Genomic DNA, 24,002 nt, shown 5'->3' on the forward strand with positions numbered 1-24,002 from the left:
GTCTTAAGGGTTGTGGCTTCATTTTTACTCTTAGAATATATGTTTTACAAGGTGTTTAAAGGGTTATTATTCATGTATTCAAAAGCCTTATGAGTCAATAAGAAAAATACAATTCAGTAGATAAATGAGCAAATGATATTAATAGGTAATTCATTTTAAAAACATTAAGTGACTTTCAAACTGTATTAGTTTGCCAGGGCCGCCATAATAAAGTACCACAGACTGGGTGGCTTTAACAACAGAAATTTATTTTCTCACAGTTCTGGAGGCTGAAAGTCTAAAATCTAGAAAGATATCAGCAGGTTTGGTTTCTTCTGAGGCCTCTCTTTGGCTTGTAGATGGCAGCCTTCTTGCTGTACCCTCACATAACCTTTTCGCTGTGTGTTTGCATGCACATGCACACATTCCTGGTGTCTCCTTTTCTTATAAAGACATCAGCCGTATTAGGTTAGGGCCCCACTTGGCCAGGCGCGGTGGTGTATGCCTGTAATCCCAGCACTTTGGGAGGCTGAGGGCAGGTGGATCACGAGGTCAGGAGTTCAAGACCAGCCTGGTCAAGATGGTCTTGGCTCTCTCCACTAAAAATACAAAATTTAGCTGGGCGTGTTGGTGGGCGCCTGTAATCTCAGCTACTCAGGACGCTGAGGCAGAGAATTGCTTGAACCCGGGAGGCAGAGGTTGCAGTGAGCCGAGATCGCTCCACTGCACTCCAACCTAGGCGACAGAGCGAGACTCCATCTCAAAAAAAACAAATTTAAAAAACATTAGGGCCCCACTCTTATGTCCTCATGTAACCTTAATTATTTCTTTAAAGGCCTTATCTCCAAATAGAGTCACATTGGCAATTAGGGCCTCAACATACGAATTCGGGGGTGACACAACTCAGTCTGTAATATAAACATTTTAAAAGCTCAGTCATATTAGTATTAAGTGAAATATAACTTTATATTTAAATGTAGGCCTGGCGCGGTGGCTCATGCCTGTAATCCCAGCACTTTGGGAGTTAGAGGCAGGCGGATCACTTGAGGTCAGGAGTTCAAGACCAGCCTAGCCAATATGGTGAAACCCCGTCTCTACTAAAAATACAAAAAAAAGTTAGCCAGGCTTGGTGGTCACACCTGTAATCCCAGCTACTCGAGAGGCTGAGGCAGGAGAATTGCTTGAACCCAGAAAGCAGAGGTTGCAGTTAGCCGAGATAGCGCCATTGCACTCCAGCCTGGGCATCGCAGCAAGACCCCATCTCAAAAAAAAAAAAAAAAAAAAAGGAAAATGTGGCCAGGCATGGTGGCTCACGCCTATGACCCCAACACTTTGGGAGTCCAAGGCAGCAGAACCCCTTGAGCCCAGGAGTTCTAGGCAGCAGTTAGCTATGATTGCACCAGTGTATTCCAGCCTGGGTGATAAAGTGAGACCTCCCCGCCCTCCTGTCTCTTAAAAAAAAAAAAAAAAAGGAAAACATAAACTTGTAACTGTCAGATTGGCAAAAAACTTTAAAGATGAAGATTGTTTAAAAAAAATTTAAAGATTGTTGAAGATGTTTGGGGAACACTTTTCATATACTTTTAGATGTGTAAAATGATACATTTCTGGAGAACAATATGGCAAACGTACAGATTTCATATGTGGAGACCCTTTAAACTCAGGAATTGTACTTAGAGAACTGTGTTCTATAGAAATACAGTACACAGCTGTTTACACAAGGATACTTACTGTAGGATTTTTTTTCTTCTGAGACAGGGTCATGCTCTGTTGCCTTGCTGGTGTGTACTGGTGCACTGTAGTCTCAACCTCTGGGGCTTAAGTCATCCTCCTGCCTCAGCCTCCTGAGTAGCTGGGATCACAGACATGCATACTTGACTAATCGAACAATCCTCTGGCCTCAGCCTCCCAAAGTGCTGGGATTACAGTTGTGAGCCACTGTTCCCAGCAAGGATTTTTGATAAAAATGAAAAAAATGTAGGCTGGGCATGGTTTCTTATGCCTGTAATCCAAGCACTTGAGGAGGCCGAGGCAGGTGGATCACCTGAGGTTAGGAGTTCGAGATCAGCCTGACCAGCATGGAGAAACCCTGTCTCTACTAAAAATACAAAAAATTAGCCAGGTGTGGTGGCGCATGGCTGTAATCCCAGCTACTCGGGAGGCTGAGGCAAGAGAATTGCTTGAACCCGGGAGGTGGAGATTGTGGTGAGCCGAGATCATGCCATTGTACTCCAACCTGGGCAACAAGAACAAAACTCCATCTCAAAAAGAAAAAATGTAAATATTCAACAGAATTCTGGTAAATCCATGCTATGAAATATTGGCAGCCAAGAAAAAGAAAGTCATTTGTATATAAGGACCTAAAAGGATGGATGCTATTTTATACTGAGTGAAAAAATACAAGTTGCAAAAGAGTATATAATTTTTTCCCTTTCTTGTAGAGAAATAAAACAAAAAATGTGTACTTCTGTTTTTAATATATGCAAAGAAATATATCACAAACTGTTAATAGTGGCTGCTTGGAGAAGAAATGGAAAAGTTCCATCTTCATGTTACATACTTTTATACCTTTTTTCCAACAACGTTTCACTACTTTGCAGTTTTCTTAAAACTAGAGTAAAAAAATGCTTTTCCTCAGTATATGTCAGTCACAAAATTATGATTACATATAGCATAAGCTATTTTTGCCTTTAATTTTTGGTTTCAGTCATGATGTTTGGATGCTTTTTAGGCAGGAACAGAATAACCTTGCAATTTATGCTAGAAAAGAATAGAGTTAGAGCTACAGTTTCTTTGTTTTCTTATAGCTTTTGAAATAGGTGTTTCAAAATGTTCCATGATTTGTGGTGGGAATAAAACAGAGCTCTTGAGAATAGCCATATTTCTTTATTAGTTGGCTGCTTTAAGTGAAGAGTTGGTGTATATAAACAAAAGTTGGTGTATAGGTTAAAAGACCTTATACGAATTAAGTGAGAGATGACTTCTGGAATAGCAATATGAGGAGCTCCACAGACCAGTGAAACAACCATAATTGGTGAAAATTATTTTTTCTTTCTTTTTTTTTTTCAGATGGAGTTTTGCTCTTGTCACCCAGACTGGAGTGCAGTGGTGTGATCTCAGCTCACTGCAGCCTCCACCTCCTGGGTTCAAGTGATTCTCCTGCCTCAGTCTCCCGAGTAGCAGGGATTGCAGGCACCTACCACTGCATCCAGCTAATTTTTTGTATTTTTAGTAGAGACGGGGTTTCACTGTGTTGACCAGGCTGGTCTTGAACTCTTTACCTCAAGTGATCCACCGCCCTGGCCTCCCAAAGTACTAGGATTACAGGTGTGAGCCACCACACCTGGCTCTAAAGATGTGACTTCTTGAAAAAATAATTTTCCACAGGGTGCAGTGGCTCACGTCTGTAATCCCAGCACTTTGGGAGGTTGAGGCAAGAGGATTACTTGAGTCCAGGAGTTTAAGGCTGCAGTGAGCCACAGTTGCACCCCTATAGTTAAAACAAACAAACCAACCAACCTTGGGAAATTGTCCTCAGACTATAGAGCAAATGAATAAATATTTTTTTAAAAAAAATCTACTAAATCTTATCAAAAGGAGCAAGTTTCTGTGGCACTTCAGCCACAACTTGCTGTACCCCCTACAGAACCCAGTCAAGGGCCTATAGGATCTCCCTGGGAAAGGCAGGCTGCCAGCATTTTTCATCCTTTCAGTTCCATATTGCAGAGATGAAATTCCCAGTGAGTGTGGCCAAGAGGTGGAGGCCCAGTCCTTCCACCTTGCCTCCATTCATAAGGCAAAGACTCTGCCCCAGTTGTGGGAGGCTGAGAATACTGGGTCCCCAATTTTTCTCACTGCAGCCTACTCATATAGAACAGAGATTTCATGCCAGGAGAGGCAAGCTAAAAAGAACAGAAGCTACTGTCTTCATCTAGCACCCTGCTCATAAAGCAGGAATGTCACTCTAAAAGAAGGGCTTCTTTTCCCAGCCCCACTTCCAGAGCTGTGGCTTAGAAATTTTGCCCAGGGGCTGGGCGCGATGGCTCCACGCCTGTAATCCCAGCATTCTGGGAGGCCGAGGCGTGTTGGATCACCTGAGGTCAGGAATTTGAGACCAGCCTGGCCAACATGATAAAACTCCTCCTCTATTTAAAGTACAAAAAAATTAGCCAGGTGTGGTGGCAGGCACCTGTAATCCCAGCTAGTTGGGAGGCTGAGACAGGAGAATCAGGTAGGCCCAGGAGGCGGAGGTTGTAGGGAGCTGAGATCGTGCCACTGTGCTCCAGCCTGGGCGACAGAGTGAGACTGTCTCAAAAAAAAAAGAAAAGAAAAGAAAAAAGAAATGTTGCCCAGAGGGAGAGGCAGGTCATAAGAATAGAGAACTCTGAAATTTTCCCTAAAGGAAATTACTTTATTTGGAACAGAGTGTGGAGACGTTTAAGCCTGAGAGCACTCTCAAAAATAGTGGAGATTTTGGTGAGAAGGCCAGTATCACCCTGATACAAAGACCAATGACATCATAAGAAAATTAAAAATCAGTATCACTTAGGAATATAGACATAAAAATCTTGAATAAAATACTAGCAGATCAAATACAGCAATATAAAAAATGATTTTACACCATGACCAAGTGGGATTTATCTCAAGCATGCAATTTTGGTTTAACATTTGAAAATCAATTGTGTAATATACTATATCTATCAATAGAGTAAAGGACAAAATTCACATGATCATCTCAGTAGGCACAGCCAAATCATTTGACAAAATCCATCACCCTTTGTTTAAAACACTCTTCAAGTTGGGAATAGAGAAGATCTTCCTCCGCCTGGTAATAGGCATCTATGAAAATCTAAGTTGATAACATATTCTTAACATACTTTCTCACTAAGTACAAGAGTAAGACAAGGATGCCCACTTGTGCCATTTTTATTTAACATTCTACCAGAGGTTCTAGCTAGAGTAATTAGTCAAGAAAAGAAAAGCCATCCAAACTGGAAAGGAAAAAAGTAAATGTATCTATATTTGCAGATTATATGATAAATGATATATATTTTTTCTATATATATAATATATAGAAAATTCTAAGGAATAGACACACATCCAATATATTATTATACACACCGTATTAGAACTGCGTTAAGTTCCACAAGGTTCCAGGCTATAAGATCAATATAGAGAAATCAACCACTTCTATATCTTTGAATAAATAATTCAAAATGAAACTAAGAAAACAATTTTATTTATTTATAAAAGCACTAGAACAGAATACTTATGGATAAATTGAACCAAAGAAATGCAAAACTTAGACTCCAAAAACTTAAATAATTGTTGAAAGAAATTAAAGAATAAGTAAATGGAAAGAAATCCCATGTTTATGGACTGGAAAAGTTAATACTAAGATGGAATTAGTCCTAAATTGATCTACAGATTGAACGCAATCTCTATCAAAATTTCAGATAGCTTCTTTACATAAATTGACAAGTGAATCTTGAAATTCATTTTTTTTTTTTTTTTTGAGATTGGGGTTCGCTCTGTCGCCCCAGGCTGGAGTGCAGTGGCCGGATCTCAGCTCACTGCAAGCTCCGCCTCCCGGGTTCACGCCATTCTCCTGCCTCAGCCTCCCGAGTAGCTGGGACTACAGGCGCCCGCCACCTCGCCCGGCTAGTTTTTTGTATTTTTTTAGTAGAGACGGGGTTTCACTGTGTTAGCCAGGATGGTCTCGATCTCCTGACCTTGTGATCTGCCCGTCTCGGCCTCCCAAAGTGCTGGGATTACAGGCTTGAGCCACCGCGCCCGGCTGAAATTCATATGGATGTTCAAGGGACTCAGAATCACCAAAACAATCTTTAAAAAGAACAGTTATAGGACTCACAGTTCTCAATTTGAAAACTTACTGCAAAGCTACAGTAATCAAGAAAGTAAAATTCTGGTGTAAAAACAGACATATAGGTCGATGGAATAGAGCTGAAGTTCCAGAAATAAACCCTCATATGTATGTATGGTCAGTTGCCTTTCAATGTAAAGACCATGTAATAAAGAATAGTCTTTTCGGCCGGGCGTGGTGGTTTACGCCTGTAATCCCACCACTTTGGGAGGCCAAGGCGGGCAGATCACAAGGTCAGGAGATCGAAACCATCCTGCCTAACACGGTGAAACTCTTTCTTTACTAAAAAAAATACAAAAAAAAATTAGGCAGGCATGGTGGTGGGCGCCTGTAGTCCCAGCTAATGGGGAGGCTGAGGCAGGAGAATGGCATGAACCCAGGAGGTGGAGCTTGCAGTGAGCCGAGATTGCGCCACGGCACTCCAGCCTGGGTGACACAGTGAGATTCCATCTCAAAAGAAAGAAAAAAGAGAATAGTCTTTTCAACACATATGCTGGGACCACAGGCTAGCAATAATAAAAAGAATGAAATTGGATACTTTCTCAAATCATACATAGGAATGAACTAAAAATGGATCATAGACCTAAATGTAAGAGCCAAAACTATAAAGCACTTAGGAAAAAACATAGGAGTAAATCTTCATGACTCTGTGTGTGTTAGGCAAGGCTTTCAAAAAAAGCAACAAAAGCACAGTCAACAAAAGAAAAAGTAGATAAGTTGGACTTAGTGCAAAGAAAAAACTTCTGAAATTTAAACCTTCAAAAAAGTGAAAGGTCAGTCGACAGAATGGGAGGAAATACTTGCAAATCATATCTTAAAAAGGATTTGTACCCAGACTATGTACTCTTACAACTCAGTAATAAAAAGGCAACGCATTTTTAAAATGAGCAAAGGCTGTAAATCAGTAGTTCTTCAGATAAAATGTTAAAATGGCCAAAAGCACATGAAAAATGCTCAGTAGCTATCAAGGATATGCAAATCAAAACCACAAGGAAATATCACTTCATACTTACTAGGATGGCTATAATCAAAAACATAACAACGAGTTAGTGAAGATGTGGAGAAAGTGGAACCCTCAGACACTGTCGATTAGAATATAAAATTGTGCAGCTTCTTTGGAAAACAGTTTCACAGCTCCTCAAAATGGCAAACCATATGAGTTACCATATGACACAGCAGTTACACTCATATATATACCAAAGAGAAATGATGTCCACACGAAAATTTGCACAGGAATGTTCATAATAGCTTTGTATAATAGCCAAAAATACGGAAACAAATGTCCATCAATCTATGAATTGAGGGCTGAGCACAGTGGTGCACGCCTGTAATCCCAGCACTTTAGGAGGCTGAGGCCGGCAGATCACTTGAGGTCAGGAGTTCGAGACCAGCTTGGCCAACATGGAAAAACCCTGTCTCTACTAAAAGAAATACAAAAATTAGCTGGGCGTGGTGGCACATGCCTGTAGTCCCAGCCACTTGGGAGGATGAGGCAGGAGAATCACTTGAACCCACAGAGGCAGAGGTTGCAGTGAGCTGAGATTGTGCTGCTGCACTCCAGCCTGGGCAACAGAGTGAGACTCCATCTCAAAAACAAGAAAAAAAAAATTATGAATTGATAAAGTATGGTATAGCCATACAATGGAATTTCATTTGGCAACATAAAGCAATGAAGTACTGATACATGTACAACACAGATGAATCTTGAAACCATTCTAGAAAAGAAACCAGTTGTGAAGGAGCATAGATTGTATTATTCAATTTATATGAAATATCCAGAATAGGCAAATGTATACAGACAGAAAGTAGATTAGTGGTTGCCTAGGGGGGGTTGGGGTGGGGTTTCTTTCTGGGATATGAACATGTTCTAAAATTGATAGTGATGATGGTTGTACAACTTCATGAATATACTAAAAACCATTGAATTATGTACTTAAATGGGTGTAATGTTTGGTTTGAGACTTATCTCAGTATAGCCTGAAGATTAATACTATTCAAAGTCTGTCATTTAGCAGGTGGAAGACCTAGGATGAAAACTCATAGCAGCCAGTATTTCCTGTTGTTATCATAACAGAGGACTTTGCCTTTTTTTTTTTTTTTTGGTTTAACACAAATGAACTATTACCAGTTGCTTTTACTTAGGGCCTGTGTTATTTGAAAAATACAACATAATGAAATGTATAATGAAAAATACAATCCGCCTGCCTCAGCCTCCCAAAGTGCTGGGATTACAGGCATGAGCCACTGCGCCCGGACTAATTACGTTCCTTCTAATTAGCACTAGACTCTGTTATATTTAACAGAAAATAACAGAGGCCAAAACAGGTAAAGATTATTCTCTCATATGAAGTTACTAGGCTAGGCAAATCAGGCTAGCACTTTTGGAGGCCAAGGTGGGAGGATCACTTGGGACCAGGAGTTTGAGACTAGGCTGGGCAACATAGTGGGAGCCCATCTCTCTACAAAAAATAAAAATAAAAAATTAGCTAGATGTGGTGGCATGCGCCTGTGGTCTTAGCTACTCGAGGCTGAAGCGGGAGGATTCCTTGAGGCCAGGATGTCAAGGCTGCAGTGAGCTGTGATTGTACCACTTCACTTCAGCCTGGGTGACAGAGAAAAACTGTCAAGTTTTGAATTACATCATATTGTACACCATAAGTAAATACAGTTTTTACTTATCGATTAAAAATAAGGCCAGACATGGTGGCTCATGCTTGTAATTCCAGTGATTAGGGAGGCTGAGGCAGGAAGACTGCTTGAGGCCGAGTTCAAGACTAGCCTGGGCAACATAGCAAGACCCTATCTCTACAAAAATAAATTAGCCAACTGTGGTGGTGCATGCCTGTAGTCCTAGCTATTTGGGAGGCTGAGCAGGGAGGACTGCTTGAGCCCAGGAGTTGAAGGTTACAACATTCAGCCACTGTATTCCAGCCTTGGCAACAGAATGAGATCCTGTCTCCAAAAAATAAGTAAATACATTTTTAAAAAAGAAAAGTTATGTACTAGACAGTCTAGTACTGCGAGACAACTGCTCTGTCACCAGGGACCCAGGTTCCTTCTGTTGTACCTGCTTTACTATCAGTAAAGATTGCTTCATGGTCACAGGATGGCTGCTGGAGTACAAGCTATCACATCCCAGCCTCAGGCAGTAAGCCACCATATATTAGAAGAGAAAGGCAGAGTGACAGGTCTGCCTGTTTGAAGAGAGCAGGAAAAATATTTTTTAGTTGGGCACATTGCCACATAATGTTACTAGTATTGGGGAGGTGATATTGGTTAAGCAAGGAGAAAATGCCACAACTCTGGAAAAAAAACTTTTTAAATAATTGGGACTGGGCACAGTGGCTCACGCCTGTAACCCCAGCACTTTGGGAGGCAGATTGCCTGAGCCCAGGAGTTTGAGACCAACCTGGGCAACCTGGTGAGACCCTGTCTCTACAAAAAATACAAAAATTAGCTGGTGGCATACACCTGTAGTCCCAGCTATTTGAGAGATTGAGGTGGAAGGATCACTTGAGCCCGGGAGATGAAGGTTGCAGTGAGCCATTGTCACACCACTGCGTACCAGCCTGGGTAACAGAGTGAGACGTTGTCTCAAAAAAAAAAAAAAAAATAATAATAATAGTAATAATTGAAAAAAAACTGTGTTCTTATTGTTAGATTCTGAAAAGAAATCATCTCTCCTGTCAGAGGAACAACAAGCAACAAGCACTTTAGTAGAAACCATCAGGCAGAGTATTCAGCATAATAATGTTCTTAAACCCATCAACCTACTTTCACAGCAAATGAAGCCAGGCATGAAAAGACAAAGGTAATAATCCAGTATTTTTTGCTTGCCACCACTCAATCATTTCATGTTTTTAAAAAATTATCTTACTTTAAAAAATATCTCTAGTTGTCAAAGAAATACATACTCATTGCAAACCATCTGATTGTTCTAAAAAGTGCTACACAGATATATGCATTCCTACTTGAACACACACACACAATAAAAGTGTCTGGGGGCTCGGCACGGTGGCTCACACCTGTAACCCCAGCACTTTGGGTGGCCAAAGCAGGAGGATTGCTTGGGCTCAGGATTTTGAGACTGGACCGAGCAACACAGCAAGACCCCATCTCTGTAAAAAAATAATTTGGCGGGGGTGGTATGTGCCTGTGACCTCAGCTACTTGAGAGGGTAAGACAGGAGGATTTCTTGAGCCCAGGAGGTCAAGGTTATAGTCAGCTGTGATCACACCACTGCACTGCCACCTGGGTGACAGAGCAAAACCCTGTCTCAAAAAAAAAAAGAGTGGAAATGGATTACATTTTAAGAAGATAATTCATTGATCTAAAATGTACTTTCTTTTGGAAACATTACTGCTGTTTGCTGGAAACCTATAATTATATTTATTAACATTGATAAACTTATGTACCACTTATTCAGGGCCTGTGATACCCACACATCTTTTCTTTTGTTGGACATAAGAGAATATGGGAATAGGAGTAGAAACAATTTAGGAAAGGGAAACATGCAGTGAACTACAAAGGATATGGAGTTATTGTGCTCCTGTCACTGTTGTCTGCTAATATGCTCAGATTAGTACTCATCCCCTCCTCAGCATAAGTGAATTCTGCAGTAGAGGCTTCAGAAAAGTGTGTGTAATTGTGTATATCAAACATTACTAATGTTTCCACGGTCCCCTTCAAGTTTTTTAGGTCATGGCATCTTTGAAGATAATCTCAGAAGTGACAGGGCAAGAACTGATAATGAAAATGGATGGATCCATTTTTACTCTCAATAGTTGAGGTAGAGATGACCTTCACAGTCTGTAATAAGAGTAGCTTGCTGCAAGCATCTGTAGTTTAAGGACAGGGACGTAATATTAGAAATTCATATTATGGCTTCTGAAGCTTCTAAAGAAAGCGATGTGAAGTGTCACTAGAATCAGCATTACCTCCTACTTTTTTTTTCTTTGTACATCAGTGCATTTCTTAAGTTTTCCTCTCATCTTTAACAACTGAGTCATAAAGCTCACTTTTAGTGTTTCATTTGTGACATTTTAATGCTCACAAGCCAAATAAAGGTGAACTGTCCTTTGCTATTGGGTGAAATAGTAAAGAGACCACACCACCTTTTACATTGTGTCAAGGGTTTTAAACCCCTAACTTACTTAGAAGTTAATCTGTTACTTTGTCAAGTGACAAAAGACGAGAAGACTCTGCTTTTGTAAATTTTAATTAGAAATTAGAGTTAAAACAGTTAATGTATTGTTGAAATAAAGTTAAGCCATTTTTAATTGTTACTAATGTGAAGCTTTATGCCCATTAACTATGTTTTAACTTTACTTTGGAATAGAAACTTGCAGGAAGTTACAAAAATAGTACAGAATTCAGTGTAGCCTTCATGCAGCTTCTTCCAAATGTGACACCTCATATAACTAACTGTAACATAATATTAAAACTAGGACATTGACATAGGTGTATTACTGTTAACTAGATGACAAAACTTAATGTCTTCACCATTAAAAAAAAAATGCATCTGTATTTTAATGCTATTTGCCCATTAACTTTTAAAACATATTTGTTTTATAGGAGTTTATACAGAGAAATCCTCTTCTTATCATTAGTGTCTCTAGGAAGAGAGAATATTGATATTGGTAAGTTGGTTAATAAAAGATTACGAAAGGAAATTTTATATTTTATTTTCAAAAGTAATTTTAAAAAATGTAGCTGGTATGTATAAAAGATTTAAAATATTTCTACTTCTAAATATGTAGTTCAAAAACATATAATTTGACTCAATACCAATTTGAAATGAATGGCTGTTGTCTTTCTTAACAAATTACAACTTCATTTTTGAAAATTTCTTTCAGAGGCGTTTGACAATGAATATGGAATTGCATACAATAGTCTGTCTTCAGAGATTCTTGAAAAGTTGCAGAAAATTGATGCTCCACCAAGTGCCAGTGTTGAGTGGTGCAGGAAGTGTTTTGGAGCGCCTCTCATTTAAATAGAGATTCACTAGAATTTTGACACACAAGGCTTGGAGATTAGATTTAATCTGGAAACATTCAAGGGTTTTTTTTCCCAAATCGTAAGAACTGGTGAATATGGAATTGAAGTAATTCTTGAGGACAGTATTTAATGAATTATGATTCATACTGCATCATGTCGAAATATGAAATGCCATTTAAATGTCCCAGGGCTTATTAACATTGAAGATTTTCAACTCCTGAACTGCTTTTCTGCCTCTGTGGAAAACTACTATGGGATTCCTCAGTATTTGTAGTAGTTTGATAGAAATAATGAGGAACCATATTCATTCTAGGCATTGTTTATATTTGAAGTTACTGAGTTTGAGGAATGGCAAATTAAATTTGCCTAACCTCCAAAATGAAATATCTCAATTACAAAAGCAACATGGCCGGGCACGGTGGCTCATGCCTATAATCCCAGCACTTTGGGAGGCTGAGCAAGGTGGGTGGATCACTTGAGGCCGGGAGTTCAAGACCAGCCTGGCCAAAACGGTGAGACCCTGTCTCTACTAAAAATACAAAAATTAGGCGCGCCACTGTAGTCCCAGCTACTGAGGCTGAGGCAGGAGAATCACTTGAACCCAGGAGGCAGAGGCTACAGTGAATGGAGATTACGCCAGTGCAACTCTAGCTTGGGTGACAGAGTGAGACTGTCTCCAAAAAAAAAAAAAAAAGCAACATATTTGTGTAAGTGTGTATATGTGTAGGGCTGTGCAGGTATGTGTATATACAGCCATATTCTAAGTGTATATTTATTAAAATAGATTGCATGTTGCAATACAATTTTCTGAAATTTTCTGATTATTAAATGAATGACTACTACTGAACTTGTATGTAGTCATTAATCTTAAAATTACCTGAAAATCTGATGACAGCTGCCTTCCCTGACTTTAATGCATTAGGTTGGGGCAAAATTGTAGTTTTTGCCACTATTAATGGCAACTATTATTTTTGCACCAACATAATACACTTTTCATATTATGTATTATCTTGCTTAATGGATTTTATCTTGATTATCCAGTGACTTCCATCCTCTTCCCATATCTTAATTTGCAATAGTTTTAAAATTGGAACAAATGAATCAATCATCAGTTAAAATGAAATTAAATCAGCTGCCTAATAATTTATGAAATTCATTGGAACATGCTTAAAATGCTAAAGTGTATGTCATTAAACGTAAAATCTTTGTTCAGGCACATACCTTGTTGGTATCGATCACTTTTTAAAACCTTTGGGATAAACTTGCACTGCACACAGTTTTATTCTTGTATAATATTTAGATTTGTATGCTTGTGAGTAAAAATGTGCATTTGTAAATACTGTTTTTTTTTAGGTTGAATCAATTAAGTCTTAAAACTGTAAATTTATTAAGCTTGTTGTCAGTAGGTTTAAGAAAATCATGATCTCACATGCCTCACTTTGACATTTATCATGCCTTTATTAAAAATATCCCTTAGGAACAGTAAGTTTGCCTTAACTCTCTGCATGGTTTAAAAAGCCAGTGGTTTTGTGAGTATTTACAGTAATTATGCAGATGGCTAAATGAGTTGACACAGTAAAATTACTTCCATATGGTACAGTAACAGCCTAACTCCCTTCTACCTGATGTAACCATTTACAAATTGTAGTTATTGTACCAGTCTTTCAACATTTCAGGGTTAATCTGACCTATGCAGAATTCTAGTGTGAATTTATTGTGAAAATGCTAAATTAAACAACTTGTCAGAAATTATGTACAATTTTCATTACCTTTAATGGATCTTTTGCACTGTCTCAGAGTATATATTTTTGCAACTCAAGACTTGGTACTAGTTTTAATACTTAATACTTACTGACCCAACAGAAGTTTTGAATTACCTTGCATATAAAAATTGAGCTTGAATAAAATGAAAAATTCTTAAGTTCGTTGTGTTTTGTTACATTAAGCCTCCTGAAATCTGTAATCTTTAGAATTCCAATACTTTTGCTTTTTCAATTTCTATACTGGAGTCTTCGTAACTTGAACTAAATTTTCACTTACTGAAGCACTTCCCATTAAAAAAATTCTGTAAAGATCTCTTTACATGTTTAAGAATATATGGCTATATCAAATTACAAACTTTCTAATAACTTTAGCAATCATACCTTGAAAACTTTAGCCTGCTGCTGCCACTTAGATATTGGGACTGACTTCTTGTTGTAAATTCTTAAAGGCTTTTTCCAATACCCACCGCAGATAGGGTACCACTAAAAATTTACAAGAAAAAAACATTACTATGGAAAGATTTATAAGTACCCAGAATGACTTGTAGCACTGTATGCTACTTTAATCCTGACAACTTCTAAAAGCAATCTTTAAAATTAGTCCAGATTACTTAGCAGTACCTTACATTGGTTTGGGGTTTGATAGCAATTGTTTTTTCTTCCAACGAATGAATTGTATAGGTTGATCACAACCTGCATAGTAATGACATGTCAGAATGACTTGCATCTGTCTCTGGAGAACTGGGTATGGTGGCTCATGCCTGTAGTAATCCCAACACTTTGGCATGCCAAGGCAGGCAGATCACTTGAGCCCAGGAGTTCAGGAGTAGTCTGGGCAACATAGCAAAACTCTACAAAAAGCACAAAAACAAGCCAGGTACGACAGTGCACACCTGTAGTCCCCAAGAGGTCAAGGCTGCAGTGAGCCATACCACTGCTCTTCAGCCTGGGCATAGGAGTGAAACCCTGTCTCAAAGGAAAAAAAAAAAAGTCTTAAGGAGAAACAGACTGTCCTCATTTTGTGGCTGCACTCGATTTTCAGAAAGCAGGGCGGTTCTCATGTTTTGTGCATCACAGTCAACCAAGAACTGATTAATACAAAACTTTGGACCGTATACCGGACTCACCTTGTGGCTCTTAAGTTCCTCTCTGTGGTTGTTTCAGTCCTTTTAGCTTCAGGTAAAATGCTAAATTTCTCTTTGCTTTTTTTTTTTTGAGTGAGTCTTGCTCTGTCACCCAGACTGGAGTACAACAGCGTGATCTTGGCTCACCGAAACCTCAACCTCCCTGGTTCAAGTTTTTCTCCTGCCTCAGCCTCCCAAGTAGCTGGAATTACAGACACCGGTGCCTAATTTTCTTGTATTTTAGTCGAGATGGGGTTTCACCACGTTGGCCAGGCTGGTCTTTAACTCCTGACCTCAGGTGATCCACCTGCCTTGGCCTCCCCACCTGGCGATCCCCTTTGCCTTTTAAGTTCTGCATACTACTAATCACCAGCTAAGATTCATGTTATGTAGCTTTTTAACACCATGTAGCAGGCATCCAGGGACTGGCATTACTGGCCTCACACCTGGGAGCTTTTTAGTAATGTGAAAATGTGGGTCCCCACTCCTCTATCACTATCTGCGCCTTAACCAGACCCCTAGGTGATTAACATGTACATTTAACATTTAGTACTCTGCTTTATAAAGCTATTACAGTAGTTCCAACAAAGAGCTTGCATTGCTTCAACCTTAAAGCCTAATGTGCCTTCTTGTCAAGATCCTGATATTGTCAGGATAGTTAGAATAGAAACTATTAGAAAAAAATACATGCTTTGTGCATCTTTCACTGATCCAAGAATGTTTTTAGTCATTTCCTTTTCAGTGTGTGAAACAGCCTAACAATTCACTGGAGTTGAAAAACTCTGTTAAAGCAAATTTGAAATGGTTTTAAAAACTTCATTTTAAGATGGTATCCACTAAAACTATGCCTTAGAAGTTACCTTTTCTTCAAAAAAGAAGACATGTTCATCTTCACATGGTCAATTTTCATGTATTAAATTGTGTATAGTGTTTTAAAGAGCTATATTCCTCAAAATAAACTATATGAAAAAGATTAATAGTCCTCATCATTTCCCCTAAGTTCAATGCCATTCTGAAGAGGCAGATGTCTTATGCTCAGAATCCCTTCCTGTGCTACCCATCCCCCAAAAAGAACCCCTTTACATTGACCTTGTCTTCCACTACCACACAATAGGTCTGATCTTATCCACCATTGGATTACCATATACATATCCCCATTTTCTATGACCAACTTTCCCTCTCTTCATTTATGTAGTTTTCTGTCAAGCAATGAAAAGTCAACAGAGATCCGAGTCTGATCTTATTTATTTGTTACTCAAAAAATCTTATTTCTGACTGGATTCAGACTTAGAAGTAGAAGCTCGCAGAGAGGAAAGTCTGCGTCTCTTTGCAATTTGTTCCTGGCGCTTCTCCTTAGCCTCCTAAACAAAACAAAAAACAGCATATAGTTAAGGCCTTTCTGGGGTAAAGATGCAAATCCAAAGCCAGGTCGAACTCCTCCCACCCCCTCAAATCATCTTACACTAACCTTCATTCTTTTGGCCAAAAGTTTAGCATATTCTGCAGCCTCTTCCTTGTTTTTCTTAGTACGCTGCTTCTTCAGAGCAATACGCCGCCGTTTGTGCTGCAGGACACGTGGAGTAACAAGACGCTGAATCTTGGGTGCTTTGGTCCTAGGTTTCTTACCTAAAAATTCAAAGGACTCAATCATTTCAACTGTTTTGTTAGAATCCACATCTACTTTAAAAACATCAGAAATGAACATAAGCTTCATCAACAGCATCTATGAAAACCTGTATTGAGGCCTTTAAAATCAAATCAGAAGTATTTTAAAATACTTTTTGCCCCTCCACAGAAATCTAGAAGATGGGTTAAATATTACAAAAATATAAGGGAAACCAAGTGCTGAAAAATAACCAAGCTAACCTTTACTACCTTCCAGTTTTACTAAAATACAGTGGCATTATGCTAAAATATAACTCTGCATAGTCAATTTGTCTGTGAAAACCACTTAACATATTATTTACATAATCATCCTGCCATACTTTTAAGTGTAAGTTTGATGTAAGCTTGCATCTCTATTTCCCTTGACAATTCCTGCCAATTCAGGGGTAACATAACAATTAACATCAGATTATGTGACATGTTAAAGTATCTTCATTAATCTGATCTGTACTCCAAAACTGCTCAGACTGTAGATTTGCATTGGAGCACAGGCCGTTTCATGAACACTCGTGGGAGTTTAATTGCCTTAGGCTAAATGCTCAGATGTTCAGGTTCTGCTAATATTTCAGACTCCTACTATAAACACAGGAACCATCTAAAAATACCCATCAACCACACCACGCTTTTATTATTCTGATTATTTCCAGGGCTGTGATTATCGGCAACTGCCACCTATTTGTCAATTGCTTTTCTTTTTTTTTTTTTTTTGCAATGTCAGCTTCATTAGGGTAGGAATTTGTCTATACTGTATTCTCAGCACCTTGAACAGTACCTGGTGCTCAAATAATTGTAATTACTGACTTAACAGACATGTACTATATATGCCATGTAGAGGTGTTAAGTCACACCAGTCCTGAAAAAACAAAATCCACAGAAATTCTTTCAGATTTTGTCAGAAACCCAACCTTGACTGACATGCTGTTTATTCTATTTAACATGAACATTCCCAAATTTCACTACAGAAATATTGTCATTTGAGGTCCTCACTGGTATGTTGTCTAATATATTGACACAAGTTCTTAAAAGGTAAAGCTCCAAAATCCCTAACTCCCGCTTCCTAGTATTCTAAGGTCTCTAACTTCTAATTCTTACAACTCTTAACAATTGTTATCCATATCCTACAGATGAAACAAAAGTTTAAAGCAACTTCTTTAGTAAGCCAAAAAATAATTTAGGGTTGGGTGTGGTGGCCTGTAACCCCAGCACTTTGGGAGGCCAAGATGGGAGGATCACTTGAGCTCAAGGGTTCTAGACCAGCCTGGGCAACATAGTGTGACCTCATCTCTTAAAAAATATTAACAGTAATAATTTAGAAAATCTGATGTAAAATTACGAAGTGTGTGGTGGTGAGATAATAGTTCCAGAATTCTCAAGCATGTGACTCCTAAACCAGATAGCAATGACCTTAAAGTCAGGTTAGTTTTGGATAAATGTATACATCAAAGATTCACAGGCAGATTTTCAAGGAAATTACTGCACTCTACAAGGCACTGGATATAATAAGCAAGGATTAATACCAACTGGGTATGCTGGCCACCTCCAAATATTTTTTGTAAATATTCAGACTTCAGGTGAAGAATGCTAAGGCTCCAAAGGCACATTTTTATCTTCTGATATGCACACAAAATGATATTGACAAATCACCAAAATTAAGCAAGCCCTAATTGCATAATCCCTCCTACCTTCTTTGTTTAAGGGCTTTCTTACAACATACTGGCGGACGTCATCTTCTTTAGAGAGATTGAAAAGTTTGCGGATTCTGCTAGCTCTTTTGGGGCCCAGGCGGCGAGGCACTGTAGTATCAGTCAGTCCAGGAATATCCTTCTCTCCTTAGATGACACAATTGAAAAGATTTTAATTCAACAACTTCCTTAAGAATCCTAAATCAGAATATTTAATGTTGAATTGATGGTAAAGAAACAAATCCATTGGATACTGCAAATGAATAAGCATTTGGACAACTGGCTTTACATCAATTTCAATGAAAATCGAACACAAGTAACCCTCACCTTTTTTTACAATAACCAAGTTGAGAACGCTCAGATTGGCATCCACAATGCAACCACGAACTGATTTTCTCTTTCTTTCTCCCGTTCTCCTTGGTCTGTAACAGGAATGCCCCTTACTCAGTAGCAGGCGGACACGGCCATGGGTCAAGACACCCTGCTTCATGGGGAAACCTTGTTTGTCGTTCCCACCACTGATTCGGACCACATAACCCTGCAAGAGCATACAATGAATGACACATTTACTATTTCTATTCCAAAATTATACAATACAGGATTGTGACCTCCGTGAACCACACCTACATGAGAAAGTATAATTCATTATGAAAACCAATTTAAACATAAAACTTAAGCACGTTTTCTCTGATCAATAAATTTTGTCTACATTCCCAACTTATCAAGTTCAATTATCAGATGTCTTTCATTCAAGTCGCATTTCTAACCGATGTTTTATTAGAAATAACAGCACTAGGAAGATAAAATATCAAAGAGCAACAAACAAATCAGATACAATGCGTTTTCGCACTTTGGGGATTATGAGGACAGCTATGTGACATCTGCCGAATGCATGATGCTTGGCAAGAATTACGTTGATGTAAACTTTACGTATATTTTACGGCTTACTCTATGTCTCCCCTCCAAGGTAACAGCTCAACTTCATAAAGTGGCATTCGGAAGCAAGTTACCAAAGGTCAGAAGCCAGAACCCGCAGTCTGAACCCCATTCCAAATACCAATTACCAATGGCGTTTACTTAACGTCTCTGACTTCAATAGCTGCAACAATTTGATTGTTAACTTTTACCTTCCATTCTTCACCCAGAGCGTCAGCAGCAACTTCTGTGGCCATACGCTTCTCATAAAAAGTACGAAGTTTGCGTTCATCGTCCACTTCAATGAGTTTCTGGCAGCCAGTGGCTGGGAAGGAGATGTTCAGCTAAGGATTAAAAGGGAGGGAAATAGTTTACGAAACTACCTACACAGGTAATTGTAGAGCCATCCACAAAGTTAATTCCACTGCAAAAAGCCTTTCATGTTGCCTCCACACAAGCAGGAAATATGAGATGCCGACCGTACTCACTAAAAGCACGTGAAAGCAGAGTAGCAGTCAAGAAGCGCCGCACTCAGGAGGACGTATTCCCCTCAAGCCCCGCAGAATGACTCTGGGGGCGAGGGCGCTCCGCAGCCGTTCACCCTCCCGAAGCAAGAAAGCCGGGGTCAAGAGCCGCACCACAGGCCTGCCGCAAACTGGGCAACACGCCGGGACGCCACCATGGCGCTCCCGGCCCGCCGCGGCTCCAGCCGCAATCGCCTGCCATCCGCTCGGCCAAAAAGCTCCATGCCCCAGAAAAGCGAGCCTTCTCCTACTTGAGACCCTTCTCCACCTAAAGCCAGGATCTTGCAGTGCTGGAAATGAGGCAATGCCGCGTTCTGGGACTCGATTCACGTTCCCCAAACCAGTCTAACACTCGCCACCACCACCTACCTTCATCTTGAAGCAGCTGAACGCCTCCGAGGCGCCACGGAAAAGAGGACCAACTTCCGCTTAGCGCAAGTCTCATAGGCGCTTTCAGTTCTCGCGAGATGAGCAGAAGTACGGGACAGCGGAAGTAAGCACGGGTGGGCGGCACTTCCGGGGTCGAGTTGAATCAGGGTCTGGGAGGTGAAGTTGGTTGCCAGTGGGTGTGAGGTTGTGCCAGCAGTGGTGGTCTGGTAAGGCGAGCCCGCGTGTAATTCTGAGGGTTAGCCCCTTCCCTGTCTTGTCTTTTCCACGCTCCCTGGGTTTTGGAGCTGGGTGGCTCACGCCTGTAATCCCAACACTTTGGGAGGCTGAGGCGGGCGGATTAATTTAGGTCAGGAGTTCGAGACCAGCCTGGCCAACATGGCGAAACTCCGTCTCTAATAAAAATATATAAATTAGCCGCGCGTGGTGGGGGGCGGGCGACTGTAGTTCCAGCTACTAGGGAGGCTGAGGCACGACAATCGCTTGAGCCCGAGAGGCGGAGGTTGCAGTGAGCCCATATCGCACCACTGCACTGCAGCCTAGGCGACAGAGGGAGACTCCGCCTCAAAATAAAAAAAGTTCGAGTTCCAAACCAAGTAAACAAGAATAATGTTTACTTTCTAAAATTATCACATACCATCTTCCCACTTTAGTGTCACAAAGGTTTGAGTTTAGGACTGTTTCACGTTCGAAGTTGAACGATTCTACTGAATCCGCTTTGATCATCTCACATTAATTCGTGGAATCTTGGTGAAATGATGCTTTTTAAAATCTGAGTACTGTTTGTAATTTTTTTGTTAAGGTGAAATTGACATAACCAGTCATTTTTAAAGTGAACAATTCAGTGGCATTTAGTACATTCACAATGCTGTACAACCAGCATCTCTATCCATACAGTTCCAAAACATTTTCATCATCCTAAAAGAAAACGCTGTGCCCCGTTAAGCAGTTGCTCCCCCTTCCCCATTTCCACCAGGCCCTGGCACCCACCAATCTGTATCCTGTCTCAGTGGATGTACCTATATCACAAAAATGGAATCATACAATATTGACCGTTTGTGTCTGTCTTACTAATCTTTTGAGTCGTAGCATGTATCAGTATGTCATCCCTTTTATGGCTCAATATGCTAGTGTAGGTATAGACTGCAATTTGTTTATCCATTCATCCATTAATAGACATATGGGTTATTTCTACCTTGTAACTATTGTAAATAGTTCTATGTATGAGTACTTGTTTTCAGTTATTTTAGGTATATACCTAAGAGTGAAATTGCTGGGTCATACAGTAATTTTATTCTCAACTCAGGGAGAAACGGAAACTATTTCACAGCAGCTGAACCATTTTACATTCCCACCAGCAATGTATGAGGACCGCAGTTTATCAAAATCATGGCCAACACTTTTTTTTTTTTTTTAATTTTTAAAAAATGTATTGTAGAGACAGGGTCAAAGCGAGATCCTGTTGGTCTGGAACTCTTGGCCTGCAGCATCCTCCTGCCTCAGCCTCTGGAGTAGCTGCGACTCATAGTGGTTTCGATTTGCATTTCCCTAATGACTAATGATGTTGAGCATGTTTTAATGTGTTTGTTGGCCGTTTGTATATCTTCTTTAGAGAAATGTCTGTATAAGCTCTTAACTCTCCCTGTTTTTTTCGCCCTAATTATTTTTATTGAAGTAGTGGGAGTAAATTAATGTGAGGCAAAGACAAAGTCTAGAACTATGGGCTAGGTTTTTTTGTTTGTTTTTCCCTTTAAAAATATTTTAGGGTGGCCAAACTCAGTGGCTCACACTGGTAATCCAAATGCTTTAGGACGCTGAGATGGGAGGATCTCCTGAGGCCAGGAGTTTGAGATCAGCCCGGGCAAACATAATGACACCCTGTCTTCAAACCCTGACACCATTTTGAAGTGTACACTTCAGTAATGTTAAATATATTAACATTGTTATAAAATAGATCTCCAGAACTTTTTCATCTTGCAAAACGGGAACTTCATACTCATTAGGTAACTCCTTTCCCCCTACCCACAGCTTTTGGTAACCATTCTACTTTCTGTCTCTATGATTTTGACTAAGTATCTCATATAAATGGAATCAAACGGTAGTTGTCTTTTTGTGACTGGCTTATGTCATTTAACATAATGGTCTCAAGGTTCATCCGTGTTATAGCATGTGACAGGATTTCCTTCGCTTTTAAGGCTGAATAATACTCTGTTGCATGTAGATACTACATTTTGTTTAACCGTTCATCTGTCATTGGACATTTTGGTTGTTTCCACCTCTTGGCTACTGTAAATAATGCTGATATGAACAAATATATCTTAGAGATATATGCAAATATATCTTAGAGACAGACCCTGTTTTCAATTATTTGGGATATCCAGAAGTGGGACTGCTAGATCATGTAGTAGTTCTATTTTTAATTTTTTGAGGAACCTCTATACTCTTTTACATGTGACTGTACCAATTTACAATCCCACCAACAGTACACAAGGGTTCTTTGCCTTTTTTTTTTTTTGAGACGGAGTCTTGCTGTGTTGCCCAGGCTGGAGTCCAGTGGCACAATGTCGGCTCACTGCAACCTCTGCTTCCCAGGTTCAAGCGATTCTCCCACTTCAGCCTCCTGAGTAGCTGCTGGGATTACAGGTGTGTGCCACCATGCACGGCTAAATTTTGTATTTTTAGTAGACATGGGGTTTCACCATGTTGGCCAGGATGGTCTCAAACTCCTGACCTCAAATGATCCTCCTGCCTTGGCCTCCCAAGATGCTGGGATTACAGGTATCAGCCACTACACCAGGTCCACACACTTTTTTTCTTTTTTTTCTGAGACTGAGTTTCGCTCTTGTTGCCCAGGCTGGAGTGCAATGGTGCTATCTCAGCTCACCTGAACCTCTGCCTCCCAGGTTCAAGCAATTATTTTCTGCCTCAGCCTCCGAGTAGCTGGGATTACAGGCATGCACCAACACGCCTGGCTAATTTTTGTATTTTTAGTAAAGATGGGGTTTTTCCATGTTGGTCAGGCTGGTTTCGAACTCCCAACCTCAGGTAATCCACCCGTCTCGTCCTCCTGAAGTGCTGGGATTACAAGTGTGAGCCACTGTGCCTGGCTCACACTTTTAATATAACAGAATATTTAATTACATCAGTTTCCCATCAACCTTCCAAAGTCATTTAATAATTATATTGGCCATTTCCACTGATTGGCAGGAGTCTCTCCCATCGTTTCCATTGCATCATTTTTCTGGCGAGACTTAGTTCATTTTCAGCCTGCAGAATCACCTCTTCTATTTGACCACCTTGAAGTTGGTCTTCTGATTTTTTTAAATTTTTATTTAATTATTTATTTTTGAGACAGAGTCTCACTCTGTTGCCCAGGCTGAAGTGCAGTAGCATGATCTCGGCTCACTGCAACCTCCACCTCCTGGGTTTAAGTGATTCTCCTGCCTCAGTCTCCCGAGTAGCTGGGACTACACGCCTACACCACCATGCCCGGCTAAGTTTTCTATTTTTAGTAGAGACAGGGTTTTAGCATGTTGGTCGGGCTGGTCTGCCTGCTTCAGCCTCCCAATGTGCTGGGATTACAGTAGTGAGCCACTGCGCCCGGCTGTTCTTCTGACTTTTTAACATCTGGTTCCGCTTTAACCATAGCCAACTTCTCATTTGTAATCTGTTCTGTATACTTTCTGTATGCTGCATTTTTAGGGATTTGCTCAAGAACATAAAAAATCTTCGTGTACAATTTTCTTAGCCTCTCTTGTGGACTCTCGCATACAGCCAATCCCACAAGGCCAGTGGTCTTCAGCACACCCATCATGACTCTGGCTAATAGAGATAAGGTCTCCATATGTTGCCCAGGCTGGTGTTAAACTCCTGGCCTCAAGTGATCTTCCTGCCTCAAACTCCCAAAGCATTTGTCCATTTTAAAATCAGGTTGTTTGTCTCATTGTTAATGAGTTGTAGGAGTTTTTTTAAATATATATTCAGGACACTAAACTCTTACTAGATAGGTGATATGCAAATATTTTCTCCTATTCTATAGCCTTTTCAGTTTCTTAATAATGTTAAAGTTTTTAATTTTGAAG

General features: G+C 39.9%; 2 protein-coding genes and 1 pseudogene across 5 annotated transcripts in view; 1 reads left to right on the forward strand and 2 right to left on the reverse strand.

Annotated features, from left to right (window-relative positions):
* The window catches only part of LOC116268567 (DENN domain-containing protein 4C), a 79,242-nt gene extending 65,461 nt beyond the window's left edge, over positions 1-13,781 (forward strand). For all 4 annotated transcript variants that reach the window (XM_031661733.1, XM_031661732.1, XM_031661734.1 and 1 more), the window contains 3 exons: positions 9,524-9,674; positions 11,438-11,502; positions 11,719-13,781. In XM_031661733.1, the coding sequence (XP_031517593.1) occupies positions 9,524-9,674; positions 11,438-11,502; positions 11,719-11,855 (353 nt within the window). In that variant the 3' untranslated portion in view covers positions 11,856-13,781. The remainder of the gene's footprint in view (positions 1-9,523; positions 9,675-11,437; positions 11,503-11,718) is intronic.
* Positions 13,782-15,974: 2,193 nt separating this feature from the next.
* On the reverse strand, positions 15,975-20,017 carry LOC116272877 (40S ribosomal protein S6). Its single transcript, XM_031661736.1, has 6 exons — positions 19,903-20,017; positions 19,222-19,353; positions 18,422-18,632; positions 18,095-18,241; positions 16,216-16,373; positions 15,975-16,108 (listed from the first exon to the last, which is right to left on the reverse strand). The coding sequence occupies exons 1-6, from the start codon at positions 19,906-19,908 to the stop codon at positions 16,013-16,015; spliced, it is 750 nt and encodes a 249-aa protein (XP_031517596.1). The 5' UTR covers positions 19,909-20,017; the 3' UTR covers positions 15,975-16,012.
* A 3,081-nt stretch (positions 20,018-23,098) lies between these two features.
* LOC100999404 lies at positions 23,099-23,734 on the reverse strand (annotated as a pseudogene).
* Positions 23,735-24,002: the final 268 nt, after the last annotated feature.

The sequence above is a fragment of the Papio anubis genome, unplaced genomic scaffold, assembly GCF_008728515.1.
Source record: "Papio anubis isolate 15944 unplaced genomic scaffold, Panubis1.0 scaffold241, whole genome shotgun sequence".
Lineage (NCBI taxonomy): Eukaryota > Metazoa > Chordata > Mammalia > Primates > Cercopithecidae > Papio > Papio anubis.

Excerpts from the sequence above, each read along its gene's own strand:
- LOC116272877 (XM_031661736.1), bottom strand. Across the intron at positions 18,242-18,421 it reads CTTGGTTATTGTAAAAAAAG|GAGAGAAGGATATTCCTGGA; the intron begins GTGAGGGTTACT and ends GTGTCATCTAAG. Across the intron at positions 16,109-16,215 it reads TTTTGGCCAAAAGAATGAAG|GAGGCTAAGGAGAAGCGCCA; the intron begins GTTAGTGTAAGA and ends TGTTTTGTTTAG.